Source organism: Marmota marmota, unplaced genomic scaffold (genome assembly GCF_001458135.2).
Source record: "Marmota marmota marmota unplaced genomic scaffold, marMar, whole genome shotgun sequence".
NCBI lineage: Eukaryota > Metazoa > Chordata > Mammalia > Rodentia > Sciuridae > Marmota > Marmota marmota.
The window spans coordinates 5702133-5721349 of NW_026000229.1; the positions used below are offsets into that span (position 1 = coordinate 5702133).

The 19217-nt window shown below is 33.8% G+C and overlaps 1 protein-coding gene across 1 annotated transcript in view; it reads right to left on the reverse strand.

Annotated features, from left to right (window-relative positions):
* Positions 1–19217, reverse strand: part of Etfa (electron transfer flavoprotein subunit alpha) — an 80443-nt gene that overhangs the window by 29148 nt on the left and 32078 nt on the right. Inside the window, exons 7-9 of the mRNA XM_015480376.2 lie at positions 18064–18165; positions 16669–16737; positions 11834–11916 (exon numbers count right to left, since the gene is read on the reverse strand). Of these exons, the coding sequence (XP_015335862.1) occupies positions 11834–11916; positions 16669–16737; positions 18064–18165 (254 nt within the window). The remainder of the gene's footprint in view (positions 1–11833; positions 11917–16668; positions 16738–18063; positions 18166–19217) is intronic.

Sequence of the window (19217 nt, forward strand, 5' to 3'; positions counted from 1 at the left end):
TTTTTTTTTTTTTTTTTTTTTTTTGGTACCAGGGGATTGAACCTAGGGCACTTAGCCATTGAATCACATCCCCAGTCCTTTTTATTTTTGAGACAGGGTCTTGTTAAGTTGCTTAGGGACTTGGTAAGTTGCTGAGGTTGGATTTGAACTCGATATCCTCCTACCTCAGCCTCCCAAGTCATTGAGATTACAGGTATGAGCCACCATACCTGGCTTGAAGTTACTTCTGAATAAAAAGTTAAATTAAAAAACAAGAAGAATCTTTTTATAATAATAAGATCGGAACTAGTAGATTCCAAATACTAGATCTGAATTATTAGAGGAAGCATGACTCCATAAGAATAGTGTCCATAAGGATACTAAAAAACTGTTTCATATGTATGTGCCAAATAATCTTTCATATGTGTAAATTATAGTGATAAAGCATTTAAAAGTCTAAAATCATAATATATTTTGAATATTACATATTTTCTCACATAAATAAAAATGAAAGTAAAATTATTATTTTGTGAGGGTAACAACTCTGACTTTATGTGCTCCCTTACTTGAAGTAGAGAACTATTTACTACTTACCATCAGAACAGTGTTTATGTTTTTCCAAAGCCATTACAAAATAGCAACAAAACACAAAATAAAAGTTATCCTCAAAATAAAGTTGAAAGTGAGTAGAAAAGAAATCAAGTTTAACAAGATTCAAAAGGCAGCCAGGCATGGAGGTGCACACCTCTAATACCAGGGACTTGGGAGACTGATACAGGAGAATGACAAATTCAAGGCCATCCTAAGCAACTTAGTGAGCTGCTGTCTCAAACAAAAGAGACAGGGAGCAGGGAATGTTGCTCAGTAGTAACAATCCAGGTTCAATCCCAAATATGAGGGGGAGGGGAAGATTCAAAAGGCTTCGTATAGGGAAAACAGATCCAAATTAAATATGGATAAATGAAAACACTGTATTCAGCTTTACCTACAAAGAAACACAACATTAGTACTAGATGAGAGAGATGTGGTTTATTAGTAGGCAATTCAAATGGGAAGAGATTTCTGGATGTTCACGAGTGTAATTCTTGCCAATATGGAATATGGCTGCCAAACCCCTAATGTAACATTAAAGAGCATTAATTAAGATATTATTAAGGGGATAATAGTACAATCTGTATTAGTCAGAGCACATGGGGAAGTAATGCATTCAGTTCTAGGGCTCAGGACTCCTGCTTATCAACCTGAGGGAACAGCTCATATTGGTACATATTGGTGCTAAAACAATATAAAACCTGTTTAAAATTAGATAGATAGCAACTGCTTAGATACATTGGAGATCAACCCAGATAGGTAGCATCTGAGAAGCCAGAACTCTATATGAGAGGGAGACATATTGAAATGAGTCTAGATTGCTCCACTTTTCAGTTGGGGCATTTGCAGATCCTCCAAAGGGATAAAAGCCCAATCAGAAAGCAGGTATTCAGATAAAAATCTATAATCTTATTAATTGAGAAAACCACACAGAAGACAGTATTTGTAGGAGCTATTTAAGCTGGAAAGGAGGAAAAAGTTCCAAAAAGGAGAGGACAAATTTTGGATATCTATGTCACTCAAAACTCTGGCTGCCCCCTGCATTAGGCATATATGATGTGGACTCTAAGCCACCAGTTAGGACTAAAAGAACTGAACAAAGAAGACAGAGGTTGGAGTTAGAGTTCAGGCCCATTAACTGTCCACTAAAACAAAAAAATTAATCAATAAAATTATAGTCCATAAATTCTACAACACATTATTCAATATCTCAACAATTTAATCCTTCAATATTAGATAATAATTCTAAAAAGATGGTCTAGATAGTTCTGTGAGCCCAAGATCTTACGGAGGGTCTGCAACTAGTTTCACAATAACACATATATGCCCTTTTTTCTCTCATACTCCCACAAGTATATAATGGAGTTTTTCAGAGGCTACCTGACTTTTGAGGAATTCACCACTCTGATGGTTAACAGAATGCATCCATCTATATTTTTATGTTTCCTAAAATTTTTAAGGTAGGACACTTTAGATATAAATATATAAATATATGTTAGAGATTAACTCAGTTTGTTGTCAGTATAATCCAGCAATTTGTTCACTTAAGAGTTATAACTTATATAAGTTCTACTATTTCATTATTATTCAATGTCAGTATTTAAAATCCCAATGATTTCCTTGCACCTGCAAAGAAATGCAAGAAGCAGTATACTTTGTTGTCTTAAATGGAAATAACACTTAAAATTTTTAAACTTCAAGATATTTAAAATTTTCCTCTAAAACTATTATTTTAGATTTTGATAATATTTACACTAAAATAAACACAACTCACTTTTTCAACCCTCAGCTGAAATATCCATGTCTAAAAATGCTGAAAAAGATGAAACTGAAAAGAGTTCTTTAACTTATGGAAAAGAGGAATCTATCCTAAAAATGACTATGTAAAATTATAAAGAAACAAAAATGAGTTATATTTCTCTTAGCTTTATAGATGTTAATAATTTACTGTATCTTAGATAAGGAAAGCAACAGCCATTTTAACAATCATTCAGAATTTAGAGTAAAATAAACTAGATTTTATTTGAACATAGATGTGATGCGTTGAAAGGCAGTTTATTTAACTTTCCAAACTTGAAAAAGTCACTGAAACATCTTAAGTTATCAATCTTTCATTGTCCAAAGAAGATTAATAAAGGTAACTATCAATATAAGTAAAGATTAAGAAAAGGGACTTTGCTGTATATCTGTTTGATAAAAATTAGCAAAAGAAACTATGGCTCTGACACATTCCAATGTATAGTAACTTGCTCAATAAGAGAGTTAGCTATAAACATCAATACTAAGTCAACATCATCTGTAGATTGTACTGGTGCCTAACAAACAAATCTACAGACATGATTGGGTTTGCTGCTCTACTTGCATTTATTCAGCATTACCACCAACTAATCACTGAAGAATAGATATTTTTTTTCACTGTTGGGAATGGAACCCAGGACTTCACACATGCTAGGCAAGTGTTCTACTGCTGTGCTACATCCACAGTCCTGAGGAATTATTTTATGTGAATTATGTGAATGCTTGGTAATAAACACAAGTGATGCTGAAATACTTAACATATTAAACAACTTTTTTGACTCTCATGGTATATACTGGAAAAACTACACTGATATTTGTACTGATGATGTGAAAACAATGGCGGGCCAAACTGCTGCAGCCTCCGCATGAACAAAGGCAGTGGCACCAACTGGACTAGTCATCCTCATTATATTCTTCATGGCCACTTATTCCGTTGTTTAAAAAAAAAAAGAAGCCATTTCACTTAAGAATGTCCTTGATAAATGAAGCAGTAAGAATTATTAATTTCACTAAGTCTTGATCTCTGATTACTCATATCTTTAATATTCTGGGTGACAAATTGTGAAATATGCAGAGGGCACTTGTGCTGCATACCAAAGCACAATGACAGTCTTGAGGAACAACACTCGTGATGGCTTGAGTTGTAAGCAAAACTAGCCACTTTGTCATGAAACACCATTTTTACTTCAAAGAACAACTGGTACACATTTGTGCTTTTGGCAGGCATTTTTTTGAAAATAAAATAAACGTCAATTCTGAGAAAACAACTGAAAGTATTTCTTCTCAAGAACAAAATTTGAGCTTTTAAGTGAGAATCAGAATTAAAAAAAAAAAAAAAAAAGCTTATATCCATGATTATGAGCCTCAAAGACTCATCTGATGAGTAGTGATATTAATGAATGTTGGGGCTTTGGAGGGTGGGGGTGGGGTACCAGGGATTGAACTCAGGGCACTCAACCAATGAGCCACATCCCCAGCCCTTTCTTATATTTTATTTAGAGACAGGGTCTCACGGAGTTGGCTTAGAACCTCGCTTTTGCTGAGGCTGGCTTTGAACTCGCCATCCTTCTGCCTCATCCTCCTGAGCCACTAAGGCTATAGGCAGGCGCCACTGTGCCCAGCTAATATGGTTTTTTTTTTAATTTTTTTTTTTAGGTGTTGATGGACTTTTATTTTATTCATTTATTTATATGCCATGCTGAGAATTGAACTCAGTGCCTCACACATGCTAGACAAGTGCTCTACCACTGAGCCACAATCCCAGACCTGTTTTTTTTAATATAGTAATAAATGTGTTAACATTTGGAAGATATGAATAATTCAATAAATCATCATTTTCTAAATGAACAATGTATAAAGTCACAAAATAGTAAAAGACTCATTCAAAGTGTAAGACACACCAGTGGATTTCAATGTAAGACTATGAAAAGTACACTGATGTGGCGTCAGATTCTATACTACAAATAAACTTTAGGAAACTAATATATGTCAAGTTTGGATACGATGTAAGTAAAGAATATTCATGATTATCTAAAAATGGTATCAAAATACTTCTTCTTTTTGTAAACATCTATTTGTGTGATGCTAGATTTTCCTCATACTTTTCAAACCAATATATAATACCACCGGAAATAGAAATGAGAATTAAGCCAGAAATCAAGCCAAAAATATAAAATGGTACTACTATTCTCATTAAAGATGTTATTTATGTAACAAATACTTTTATTATTTTCAAATAAGTTAGAAAATATTTAAATTTTTGTTTTAATTTAATACAATAAATATTGATAGATATGATACACATCAACAAATGCCATACACAACCCCAAAATAAGGGGTCCTACACATATGATGAAACAGGAAAAGTTGTGAAATATAATCACAAAAGAAACCAGTCCTCAAATCACTCAGATTTAGAATTAGCATATGTGGATTTTAAAGCAGGTATCTATGGTCAAGCACCTAAGGGAAAAGATATTTATAATGATTGCACAAAAGAAATATCAGCAGAGAAATAAAAAATTTAAAAACAACCAATAAAAAACCTAGAACTTAAAGAGAAACATACCCCACATACATCATAATCAAACTTCTAAAAGTGAAAGATAAAAGAAAATCTTAAAAGCAACAAAAAAATACATAGAGAAGAATAATACACATGATGAATGAATTCTCATTAGGAAAAAAATAAGACACCAGAAGATAATGGAACAATGTGTTCCAAATACTAGGGAAAAATCCACCTGAAAGTCTAAGTCTAGGAAAATGTCTTTGAAGTAGGAAGTTGTAATAAAGATATATTCAGATTAATGAAAACAGAGTTTATTACTGTCATACCAGTACTACAAGAAATGGGGAAGTTCCTCAGACTGGAAGGAAATGATATAAGAAGGAAACTCATTTTCAGATGGAATTAAGACTACCAGAATGGTAAATATGTGGTAATAAATATAAAAAGTATCTTCTCCTATCTTAATTTCTTGAAAATACACAGAACGTTTAATATAAAAACTAGTATTGGGCTGGGGATGTGGCTCAAGCGGTAGCGCGCTCGCCTGGCATGCGTGCGGCCCGGGTTCGATCCTCAGCACCACATACAAAGAAAGATGTTGTGTCTGCTGAAAACTAAAAAATAAATATTAAAATTCTCTCTCTCTCTCTCTCTCTCTCTCTCTCTCTCTCTCTCTCTCTTTAAAAAAACAAACAAACTAGTATTAGTGGGCTAGGGTTATGGCTCAGTGGTAGAGCACCTGACTAGCATGCATGAGGCACTGGGTTCGATTCTTAGCACCATATATAAATAAATACAAGGTCCAACAACAACTAAAAAAAAAAAAAATTAAAGGGCTGGGGTTATGGCTCAGTGGCAGAGCACTTACATAGCACATGTGAAGCACTGTGTTCAATCCTCAGCATGACATAAAAATAAATAAAGGTATTGTGTCTATCTATAACTAATAATTTATTTTTAAAAAAGTAAAAAGAAAAAAAAACTAGTTTGGGAAAGAACTGTCAGAAAAGAAAGAATAATCCTAAAGGCTCATGAAGACCCAGAAGTAGTTCACATTCCTAGTGGAAACAGTGGAATGCTTCATAATTCATGGGACATTATGCATGATTTCTGGCTCAGCAGAAAGGAAAAGTTAGTCATAGATTAAAGGCAGTTGCTCTGCTCGAACATAATGAAGCTCAAAGGCAAAATTTAAAAGGATCAAACTGCTTCAAGTAACTTCAACTGCATCTCAGCTCAAGAATGCTTACAGAAATACAAAAATGTCCAGCATGCTCCAAAGTAGAATGCACAGTGTCTGGCATCCAAGAAAAAATTTACAGGCATGAAAAGGTGCAGTAAAATATGACTCATAATAAAAATTCAACTGACATCTATCCCAAAATGAAAAAGATGAGAGAACTGGCAAAGTGGTATATGAAAATTATAACAAGATTCTGAATGTTCAAGAAAGTAAAGATTGAAAATGTTAGGCAGAGATAAAAAGACCAAATCAAACTTCTAGAGATTAAAAACTATAATGTCTGAGATTAATATATATATATATTAATATATAATATATATATATATATATTAATTTTGATGTTTCAAATAAAGTTGACTTTAAGACAAAGATAAAGAGAGGAATACATAATGACAAATGGATCCATATTATCAGGAGGACTATAATCATGAATAATTATAATAACGCCCAATAATAAGAGTTTCAAAATACATCAAGCAAGAACTGGTAGAATTAAAGTAAGAAACAAAAATTTCACAATCATGGTTGGAGATTTTAATACCTTCTCCCAGTCATCTATGGTATAACTAGACAAAAATAATTCAATTGGACATATAAGATATAGAGTAGTCATCAGGAAACATTTTCTGGAAAGGGTTAGATAGTAAATACTTTTGGTTCTGTAGTTCTAGAATCTCTGTCATAACTACCCAACTTTTCTGTTGTACAGCTAAGGCAGCCACAGAAAAATAAGGACATGAATGATCAAGGCTATATATTTCAACAAACTTCATGTACAAAAACAGGTAGCATTCCAGATTTGTCCTGTTGACTAATATTCACAGAACATCACACCTGACAAGCGCAAAATACACATTCTTTCTAAGAGCACACATTATGTTCACCAAAATAGTGCCTATGTTGGGACATAAAATAAATCTAAATAAATTTTAAGACTAAAACATAGTAAGAGCTATTCTCTGAATACTAAGAAATTAAATTTGAAATCCATAACAGAAAGATATCTAGGAAAAAACTACAAATATCTAGAAAGCAAATTTTTCTAAATTAGAAAATACTTTGAGGGGCTGGGGTTGGGCTCAGTGGTACAGTGCTTGCCTAGCATGCATGAGGCAGCTGGGTTCGATCCTCAGAACCACATAAATGTGAAATAAAGATATTGTGTCCACTAAAACCTAAAAAATAAACATTAAAAAAATACTTTGAGATGAACAACACAGCAAAACTTGGGAAATGCAGCTAAAGGGGTGCTTAGAGAAAAGTAGGCAGCTTTATTATTTACATTTAAAAGCAAGAAAAATACAAAATTAATAGAAGCATAGTAAACCCAAATTATAAGGAAGAAATAAAAAATATAAATCAATAAAATGGAAAACGGGTAAAGAATGGGAAAAAATTAACAAGCATGGAAGTTGGTTCATTGTTGGTATAACTGTTCTGGAAAAACTGGCAATTCCTCAGAAGGTTAAACATTAAGTTACCATATGATTCATCAGTTTCACTCCTAGGTATATAAATAAGAGAAATGAAAACATGTGCACACAAATGTGTACATGAATGTACACAGTAACATTATTTATAATAGTTAAGAAGTATAAACAACACAGATGTCTACCAAGTGATGAATGGATAAATAAAATGATACAAGGAAATACTATTTGTCAATAAAAAGGAATGCTACATAGATGAATCTTCAAAACATCATACTAAATAGGAAAAAATTGCAAAAAAACCCCAAATATTCTGATTTCATATAAATAAAATAAAAAACTTCAAATAAATAAAATATTCTGACTTCATATATAAAAAGCAAATCTGTATGCACAGAAAGTAGATTAGCAAATTGCCCAGAATAGGGGAGTTGGAAAGAAAATATGTATGGAGTTTCTTTTTGTTGTTGTAAATGGATACAATATCTTTATTTATTTATTTTTATGTGGTGCTGAGGATCAAACCCAGTGCCTCACACTTGCTAGGCATGTACTCTACCACTGAGCTACAACCCCAGTGCCTGGAGTTTCTTTTTGAAGTAATGAAAATGATCTGAAACTGAGGTATACCACTCCACAAATACACACACACAAAAAAAAACCCACTAAATTTAAACACTTTATATGGGTGAACTGTATAATATGTGAATTACATTTCAATAAAGGTATTATTTTTTATATTTATTTTTTAGTTTTTGGTGGACACAACATCTTTATTTTATTTTTATGTGGTGCTGAGGATCGAACCCAGCGCCCCGCGCATGCCAGGCGAGCGTGCTACCGCTTGAGCCACATCCCCAGCCCCCAAAGGTATTACTTTTAAAAGTTGGGTCACTAAAAACCATTTTTTAAATTTTCATAAGCTTCTGGACAGATTGATGATAAAGGGAGGGAAAAAAGAAGGCACAAACTACCAATACCAGAAATGAAAGCGACTATCACTCTAGAAATTACAGACAATAAAAGGAAAACAAACAAGATTATAAACAACTTTATTAAACACACTTGACACCTTACAAGAAATGGGCCAACTCCTTGAAACACACCCCATAGCAAAATCGAATAAAAAAATCTGAATATTCCTAAATATATGAAAGAAACTGAGTATATTATCAAATATGCCAACAAAGAAAATTCCGGTCTCAGATGGCTACACTAATGAATTGTACCAAATATCCAAGAAATAAATAAATAACACCAAGTTTACACAAACCCAAAGTATACAGTGGGAACACCTTCCAACCTTTTATAAAGTCAATGCAATGTTGATACTGAAACCACACAAAGAAATACACAAGCAGTGTAACTCCTCATCATGTACAACAAGAAAAACAGGAGGTTATGTTCCATGTATGCATAATATGTCAAAATACATTCTACTATCATGTATAACTAAAAAGAATTTTAAAATTTTAAAAAATAAACCAAAGACTTTTAAAAAAGAAAATCAGAGAACATCCTGATAAAGTCAGACCAAAAAAATTCTTAATGATGTATTAATAAATAAAAAACAATAATAAATTAAAATGAGAACATATAATCAGCTATGGTTTATCACAGTAATTCAAAGAGGCTTAACAAATAAAAACCAAGCAATGTTGATTCAACATATTAAAAAAATAAGGAGGAAAAACAGTGTATATAACAAGAAACTCATTATCAGAATATATTTAAGAACCTTTACAACTCAATAATAAAACAAGTAATTCTGTTAATAAAGGCAAAAGATTTGAAGAGACACTTCTTAAGGAAGCTATATAGTCTTTAAGTCTCTCATGAAATCAAAGTAAGAATGAGGAACAAAGATTAAAGGGCACAAGACAAAGATAATGAAATTCATGATTCTGAACTAGATCCTTCTGCTATAAAGGACATTATTGAAATAATAGGCAAAAGTGAATGGAGTCTGATGATTAGATAGTATTATTAATGTTCTGATTTTAAAGGTTGCACTGTGATTATGTAGGAGATTTTGCTATATAACATATTTAGGGATGACTGGGTATCATCCCAGCAACTTTGTCTCAAATAGACCACTCACAAAAAATGGTGTGTTCTGGGGCTGGGGTTGTGGCTTAGCAGTAGAGCGCTCGCCTAGCCCGTGCGAGGCCCTGGGTTCTATCCTCGGTATCATGTAAAAATAAATAAACAAAATAAAGGTATTGTGTTCAACTACAACTAAAAAATAAATATTTTTTATTTTTTAATATTTATTTTTTAGTTATCGGCAGACACAACATCTTTGTTTGTATGTGGTGCCCTTGAGGATCGAACCCGGGCCACACGCATGCCAGGTGAGTGCGCTACCGCTTGAGCCACATCCCCAGCCCCAAATATTTTTTTAAAAAAAAGGTTTGTTCTGTTCTTGCAAGCCTTCTGGATATTTGAGATTATTAAAAAAAAATTAGAGTTTAAAAAAAAAATACACACAAAATATCCATACCTAACTCCAGAGTTAATAAATCAGAATTCTCTGGGGAGCTGTATGACTTACATTAAAGTCTTCAATGTATTTAATATATATATTTTCCTTATCAAAAAATTTAATAATTCTATATTCATAAGAGCAATGTTGAATAAAGCTGATTCTATGAGTTAATTCCATACAAAAAAGGATGCTACCAGTTACTCCCTGCCCTCTGTTATTAAACAACCACAAAAGCTCGTTTTCTGACAAAATAAGTAAAAGTTTGTCACCTCAACTCTGAATTTCTTGTAGAAGTATTTTTTATTAGGAGAGCTGATGATCCTTTATTCAGGCCTGAGGATGTCTACTCATGTAAGACTGGACAAGCAAGATTTCCACAAAAAAATTTATGTGTGCCACACCTAATTAAATGCCATGGAAGGCTCAAGATCATCTGCTCAATAAATCCACTCTCACAGCCAGGTCACATGGTGTTTTGACTTAATTTATGAATAGTTTTAGTGCCTGTATTAAGTTTTGAGATCTTACCTGACTTCAAATGAGCTGAATAACAAAAAGAAGCCAAAAGAAGAAAGATGCTTCACTGGACTTTATCAAAATTAAAATAAACTCAGGATACATATCTGACAAATAATTTGTACACTTTATGTAAAGAACTCTTAAAAAGAAACAATAAGAAACAAATAGCCCAATTTTAAAGGGCAAAAGACTTAAGCAGATAGTTCAAAACAAACTTCAAAGATAAGCCTTTAAAAACTATGCTATTTTGAAATTTTCAAATAGGGCACTGAGATATATTTTTTAAATGGATATGATTTAATATGTTGTTTTGAAGTGATAAAAAACACATTTTGCGGGCTGGGGCTGGGGCTCAGCGGCAGAATGCTTGCCTAGCACGTGTGAGGTACAGGGTTTGGTCCCTAGCACAACATAAAAAAAAAGTAAACAAAAATAAAGGTCTAAAAATGTTTTTAAAAAAAACCACACACTTTGCTTTTAATTACATAAAACACATTTTCTCATGCAATAAAGGTTTAAACTGGCTGAAAATAAGATTCACTAAAAACTGTTATTACCTAATAAATGTGAGCAGTCATTAGATATTATCTGTGAATTTTGAAATCAAAATTTCCTACTGTGCAAGTTTTGGGAAGATTTAACTCAAGAAGTAACATTCTAGTATCACTTATCTACATGAATCAGAATTTTACTACCAAACAAAATGTAGAAACAAACTAGGTGTTCAAGAAGATATAAGACAAAAATTGTCATTCACAGCTCCCAACTGCAAAATCCTGGCTTCATTAAAAGAGGTTATAATTTTTACTGATTGATTTTATACTCTAAAGTCTTTCTGGCAAACAATATGAATTTACAAAATCAACTTAATAATAAAATAATGATGGGAATATAGCTCAGCTCTTGCTAGCATGCACAAAGCCTTAGGTTGAATTCTCAGCACTGTACATATACACACAAAAAGTAATAACAATAACAATAATAAAATGCTACTTTTGTAAGTTTCATAGTTGATGTTATGATATGATTTCATTTAATGAAATGTTCTGCTGGTCTGAAAAATTTGAAAAATAATTCTGGTTTAAAAACTACTAAACATTTTATTGAGATCAAGAAATCTGCACACCTTGTAGGAAGGAGACCTCCATACTGGGCATGGCAAACTGCTCAGAAACATTTAGTAAGGTATAAATCATTGAGATTATTGTTCAACAAATACATACAGTGCTTATCCCCACAGAATTCTGCATGGCATATTTTATGGCAATACTTACTGGTGCTACTATTTTTCCTGTCTGACCAACTTGCATGTCATTGGGAACAAAGCCAGCATCAACAGCAGCACGGGAAGCACCAACTAAGGAGGGAAAAAGGGTAATTTTTTTTCAAGCTTTATTATTTACCTAGTGATATATTCAACAATTGCAAACAAAGACATTAATAAGTTAGAAACATCTATTATAAAGGACTTACTTTTGAGAAAATCCCTGTCATGAGAATTCTAAATACTAATAGTACATTTTCCAAGAAAATACCTTCTACTTAATACACACAAATTTCAGATTTTGAATTTGACTTTGTTTGCTTGCTTTATCAAAAAGGCATTCATAAAACCTACATTATAATCCTATAGGATGTCACTATATAATGCTCCTTTAAAAAGTAATAACTTTAATAAGTTGTTAGAGTCTGTAAATAAGTCAGGATGGCTCCTGGCATTTTGCCAGAGAAATGTTAGGGTCTGTAAACAAGTCAAGATGGCGCCTGGCAAAATGCCAGAGGGAGTGGTTTGTGAAGTAACGCCAGTGAGCCATTAAGTGTGGAGATTCCTTATTGGTTGACTGATGTATCTAGTTTATGCTAATTAAGATAAGCTGTGTAAAATGTATAAATACCTCTGTTGTCCTACAATAAACGGCTCCTACTCCTGCTGTATCAATGTACACAAGTTGTTCGTCACCNTATTCGTCACCCCCCGGCTAATTTGCTGCAGCCAGCTGGACTGCGGCAATAAGTAATAACTTCACAACTTTTGAAGAAAGGCACTAAAATATCAATATCTCTTATGACCAGATGAAGAATTCTATATAACACAAGATAAAAGTTTAACCAATGCTTGCTCTCAAATAAGCAAATAAAAATTTAACTGGTTTTCTATCCTTATTCAATAGGAGTCAACAAGGAAACTTATCCTTAGAGTAAAACCACTCCTTCCCCCTGCAAGAATCAAGGATGAACCTCAGGCCTCTTCATCACTGGCTAGAGAGGACAAGAGGGAGCAATAGACAATATAACTCACTACCCCCATCACTCTCAGGCTCACCACCACTCTCTCTCTAGAGTCAGCCAGGACTAATCACATCCTGCCCTTTACTTAAGACATCCTGAAAGAAGCCCCAGACTAGCCCAAGACCTTCACAATTCCTACACTGCTCCTTGTAGCACTTTTCAAGCTCCCTAATCTGCAGGCATCTTTTATTCATCCTCAATTCTAGGAACCCAGAACTGTGATTTCTGAAACTCATCCCGATATCAGCAAACCAAAACTCTTTTTATTTTTTTCCTGTTCTAACTAAAACATACATATTCCCTGAGGACACCAACTTGCCTGCAGTCCTCTCCAGCTGAGACAGCTTTATCTGCCACCACCTTCATAACACTGGGCCTGGAGGTGGGACTTATTTCTCTTCCTCTTTCCACCATAAAAGCCTTCAGCTGTGAAGCTCATGTCATCAGATTATGCCACCCTTTACTACTGTGTCATCATCTATCAACCCGTAGGTCAATCCCCTTCATTTTACGATGACTATTCTAGGTAATTATTATCCTCTGCAACCATCTCGATTTCACTGATTTTCTGTATTGGTTTCCTGTTTTCAATTTCACCCATTTATACTCTAATTTTTATTTATTATTTGTTTCTGCCTACTTTGGATTTGATTTGCTCTTCTTTTTCTTGTTTCCAAAGGTAGAAGCTCTGATGAGTGTTCTTTTTAGCTTCTAATATTTGCATTCAGTACTATAAAAGACCCTCTCAGGACTACTTAGTCACATTTTGATGTCTTCATTTTTACTTAGTTCAAAATATTTAAAAATATCTCTGGATATTTCTTCATTTATTCCTGTGTTACTTAGAAGTGTGTTCTTCCACCTTCAGGTATTGGGATTTCCCAACTAGCCTTCTGTTATTAATTTTTAGTTAAAATTCACTGTAGTTTGAGAACAGACATGGTGTGGTCTCTATTCTTAAATTTGTTAAGGTGTGATTTACAGCTCAGAATGTGGTTTACCTTGGTGAATGATCTATATGAACTTGAGAAGAGTGTGTTGTTGGATGAAGTCTACAGATAACAATTATATCCAGATGATAGATGGAATTGAATTCAACTGTGCCCTTAACTGATTTTCTTGCCAACTAGCATTGTCCATTTCTGAAAACAGGTTGAAGTTTGAAGTCTCCAACATCTATTTCTCCTTAAATTCTATCAGTTGAGGGGGTTTGTCCTTTTGATTTGTTTTTTGGTACTAGGGATTGAACCCAGGTCCTCATATATGCTTAAGCAAGCATGCTGCCAAGCACTCTACTACTGAGCTACATCCCTAGGCTTTTTTAAAAATTTTATTTTGAGACAGAATTTCATTTGCTAAGTTGCCCAGACTGGCTTCAAACTTGAGATTTTCTTGCCTCGGCCTCCAAATTAGCAGGGGTTACATGTATGCAACACCAGGCCCAGCTTAAATGCATTTTTAAAAAATATTTATTTTTTAGTTGCAGTTGGACACAAGACCTTTATTTTATTTTTATGTGGTGCTGAGGATCTAATCCAGCGCCCCACATGTGCTAGGCAAGTGCTCTACCGTAGACGCCACAGCCCCAGCCCCCTTCCTTAGCTCTTAATCTTACGGTGTCTATGGCTTAGTTCTGGTAATGCCTTTTTTTTTTTTTTATTGACATCCACTCCCTGATTTTATCCAATCTGGTGGCTTTAAATACCATCGAAATGTCACCAATTTCCAAATTTATAACACCAGCCCAAATGTCTCCAATAAACTTCACATTCCCATACTAAATGATTAACTGACATTTCTACATGTCTGTCTTAGACATCTCAAAATTTGATATGCCCAAAACTGAACTCATGATCTCTCTTTCTGGAAACTCTTCCACTTTTGGTCTCCCCATCTCAGCTAATCGCAACTAACTACAGCCTATCAACATCTAGGATACTTTCTCTCATAATCCAAATCTGATCTGTTGGGAAACCCTGATGGCTCTACCTTCAAATATATATATCCAAACTAGCTATTTCTCCTCATATCTACTGCCATTATTCTCGTCCAGTAGCCTATCAGTATCTCTCACCTCCTAATTTGATCTCTCTGTTACTACATTCATCCCTCTACACCTTATTCTCAAAATTGCAGCTGAAGTGATCCTTTTAAAATGTATTTGGGGCTGGGGCTGGGGCTGTAGCTCAGTGGTAGAATGCCTGCCTCGCACGTGTAAGCACTGGGTTTGATACTCAGCATCACATTAAAAATAAATAAATAAAGATAAAATTTTTAAAGAAAAAAAATGTTTAAATGCATTTGATCATGTCACTCTTCTACTCAAACCTTCCAATAGTTCCCCATTTTATTCAGAGAAAAGCAACCTCCTTACAATGGCCTATGATGGCCCTGTGTGATCTAGCCCCACTGTCACCTCCCAATCTTATATCCTATTACTTTCTCTTTTGCATTTTGAATTCCAACTCTGGACTCCTTGCTACTCACCAAACAAGTCAGATTTTTCCTACCTTTAACAGGCTTTTTACATGTTACTGGTCCTCTACCTAAACTATCTCACTCAGAGGTGCTCATAGCTACAACCCCAGCCCACATATTCACTTCTTAATCCCCAGAATTTGTCAATCTTAAGTAGGTGGCAGCAGGTAAGATATAAAGTTCAGGATCTTGGGACAAGGAGCTTATCCTGGATTATCTAGGTGGGCCCAAGATGTGTTTACATGTACACTAATAACAGGGATGTAGATACAGACCCAGATGCATAGAGAAAGTGATATGAAGACAGAAGCAGAGATTGGAGTGATGTTGCCAGAAGCCCAGGAACACTGGGGCAATGACCAGAAGCTGGAAAATAAGAAATTATTTACCCCAGAAAAAAAGAGAGTCTCTATGGGGGAGTATGGCCTTGACAACACCTTGATTTCAACACACTCCTGGCCTCCAGAACAATGAGAGAACAACTTTGTTATTTTAAGCCATCAAGTTTGCAGTAATTTGTTACAGTAGCCAGAAGAAACTAATACGGGGTATGTCTTATCCAAATAGAGACCTAATTTCCACAAGGGCAGATACTTTTATTTATTTTGTTCACCGCTATTTTCTTAGGTCCTAAATTAGTGCCAGCCTTATGGCAAACATTTAATAAATATTTGTTCAATGCAACAATGAATGAAATAAACATCCTCAAACACCAAACTGGTTATATAGAATCAGGATTAAAGCAATTATTATTTTGATGGGTATGTATATTACATAAGGAAAGCATAGAAAAACTGTAAATTATCTATGAAATCCTTAAAATGTGAGAAAGACAGATTTTTTTATAAAATAAGGTAAATTCATATGGTGATTGTATAATTTAAAACTAATGAAATATTTTAGATTTTTCGAAAAAAAATTCCATCTCATTGATGTACTTTTAATAAGTCTTTCTTTTCTGTAAATAATTAATGATAATTCTGAAACAACTTTAAATGTTCTTCTATTTGTGTATTAGACTACCCAAAAGATGAAATAACAAAACATTCCTGAATCTGTATCAGGCACTGAAAGTGACCTTTCAGTATTTTAAAAGTGAAAAACAAATAAATGAACTAGTAAGATTTGGCAAATGTAAGAATAAAAGTACTAGAACATCCTCTTCTCACTGAATTCTAGATCATTTATTGGAAGGCCTAAGAAAAACTATTTCAGAGAAAAAAACCTGAAAACCACAGAAAATAAAATAGCTTGCAGCTGTGAGTCACTTATACGTAAATGAGTAATGAAGAAAAATGTTTCCAACAAAAAGGCAATATCATTCTACTGAAAATAACTTTACCTGCAGCATGAAGTTGATCTGCCAAGTCATACAATAGCTTAAAATTTTCTCCACTCTTCAAACCCCGACCTCATTTAAAAAAAGAATAAAAAAAAATACAGTAAACACAAACTCTGTTCCATAAAAATTTCGCTATTTTTGCATACCTGAATAAATTTTCAAATTATATAATTGCTATATTATGCAAACCATGTCCTCTGTAAAACCTTTTCTGACTTCTATGACACCGCTATATTTCTCCTACAAAGTATTCAATGCTGCTACAACTAATTAGCTAGTTAAGTAACAGAGTAATCTCCAATATCTATTCTTCCCACTAGAAAGAAAACTCTTCAACTTCAGGTTCCATATCTGTCTGGGTTACTGCTATATTTGCAGTATTTGGTAAAATTCAGTATGTAGTATTCAATAAATATATTCTGAGTGACTGAATGAGGTTATTTGGATGGAAGTCACCCACTAAACTTTAAACTCTTTGAGAGTAAGAACACTTTGCCATGTCATTTTTATTTCTCCAAGAATTTTCTACAAGCCTGGCATAGAACAAATACTTCATAAACATTTCCTGAATAAGTAAGTGAATAAATAGGTCAAATACATCTTTTTCAAAAAATTAAATTTTTCTTCTCAATGTCACTTGCAATATAAAGGTATCTGGGAGACTAATTATTTTGTTTGATGTTTAATTTGTAAAGATTTTTAAATCACAGTAGTTATGGCTGGGGTTATGACTCAGTGGTAGAGCACTTGCCCTAGCATGTGTGAGGCACTGGGTTCGATCCTCAACACCACATATAAATAAATAAAAAATTAAGGTACATCAACGAATTAAAAAATATTTTTAAAAAGTCCTTACTTTTTTCAAAATGTCAGGCTATAAAATGTTTTTTTTTTTAAAGGAGCATAATATACAAAAAGAAGCAAGTCTTGTGCAATATTAAGTTTTGATATTAAACATGAAGAACCTTTCAAAGTGTTATAACAAAGACCTAAACAACCCTGGAAGTCCTTTGAAAGCAGAATGAAGGAGCAGCATTATATGCAAAATGGCAATGAGGGTCCAACAGTTTTTCTATGATTCAGAAGCCAATCATGCACTGCAGAATAACATGGAAGTCTATCAGTGAGACAAAGTATTAAGTGGCAAAGTTAGAGATGAGATTTGTACCATGCTCCCCCTGGTGCCAATGACATAGATGTGCAACAGAAAATCCAAATTGTGTATTAAGCTCATAGTTTTATTTTCCTAATTGGTAAAATGGGAACAATACTTGCAATATCAGCTTCTTACATTTAGAGGGGGAAAAAAAACCCTGCTCTGCTTTAAAATAACTTCTTTAAAAAATTAAAATATTGCGAAGTTTAGTCATCTTCTAAGATTAATATTGTACTTACCACCAGACACCACTACTTTGGCACCAGTTAGCTCTGGTCGATCACTTTTCGTTAACTTCTGGTCAAGCCACTCTGACATTCCCACTGGTGAAGTACTTGATGCTACATACATTGATACATATGATAAAAAAACTGATAATAATTTCAAGTCCTAAAGTAATTATTTTTAAGAGAAACACAAATATATAATTCAATGAAATTTAAGTTTATTAATTACTCTGAATTTTCTGTGCTCTTAATTTCATTTTATTTGATTATGAAAGAGGACAAGATTCTAGGCTTTGCCTCATTAGCTATAAGAAAAATCATTTAATTCTCTGAGTCAATCTATAAAAATCAGAAAAATCTCTCTATGGGGTTCAAATAAGACGCTATCTATGATAAAATGCACCCCCATGTATTTGCCATTATTACGTTATTCTATTATATTGAATCATTCAAATATAATAATTAGAAATAGTGAGAAGAAAGTAAAAAGTCATGGGGCTGGGGTTGTGGCTCATCAGTGGAGCACTCGCCTAGCACGTGCGATCACTGGGTTCAATCCTCAGAAGAAAGGAAGAAAGGAAGAAAGGAAGAAAGAAAGAGTAAAAAGTCCTAACATCAATGTAACAGATTAATCTTGATAGACCTCCTCTTTTTTTTTCCACCTATAAAATTAACAAAGGAAAATGCCTTTATTGGAGAGTCTATTTGTTTCTATAAAGCATTTGAGGTTCTTCAAAGAATTACCCCACCCGTAGCATTCTTTCCCTTCCCATTTTTCTCTTACATCATTTGTTCCAATGCTCAAATCTTTTTTTTTTAATTTTTTATTGTTGGTTGTTCAAAACATTACATAGTTCTTGATATATCATATTTCACACTTTGATTCAAGTGGGTTATGAACTCCCATTTTTACCCCGTATACAAATTGCAGAATCACATCAGTTACACATCCACTGATTTATATATTGCCATACTAGTGTCTGTTGTATTCTGCTGCCTTTCCTATCCTCTACTATCCCCCATCCCCTCCCCTCCCCTCCCCTCTTCTCTCTCTACCCCCTCTACTGTCATTCATTTCTCCCCCTTGTATTATTTTCCCCTTTCCCCTCACTTCCTCTTGTATTAAATTTTGTATAACCCTGAGGGTCTCCTTCCATTTCCATGCA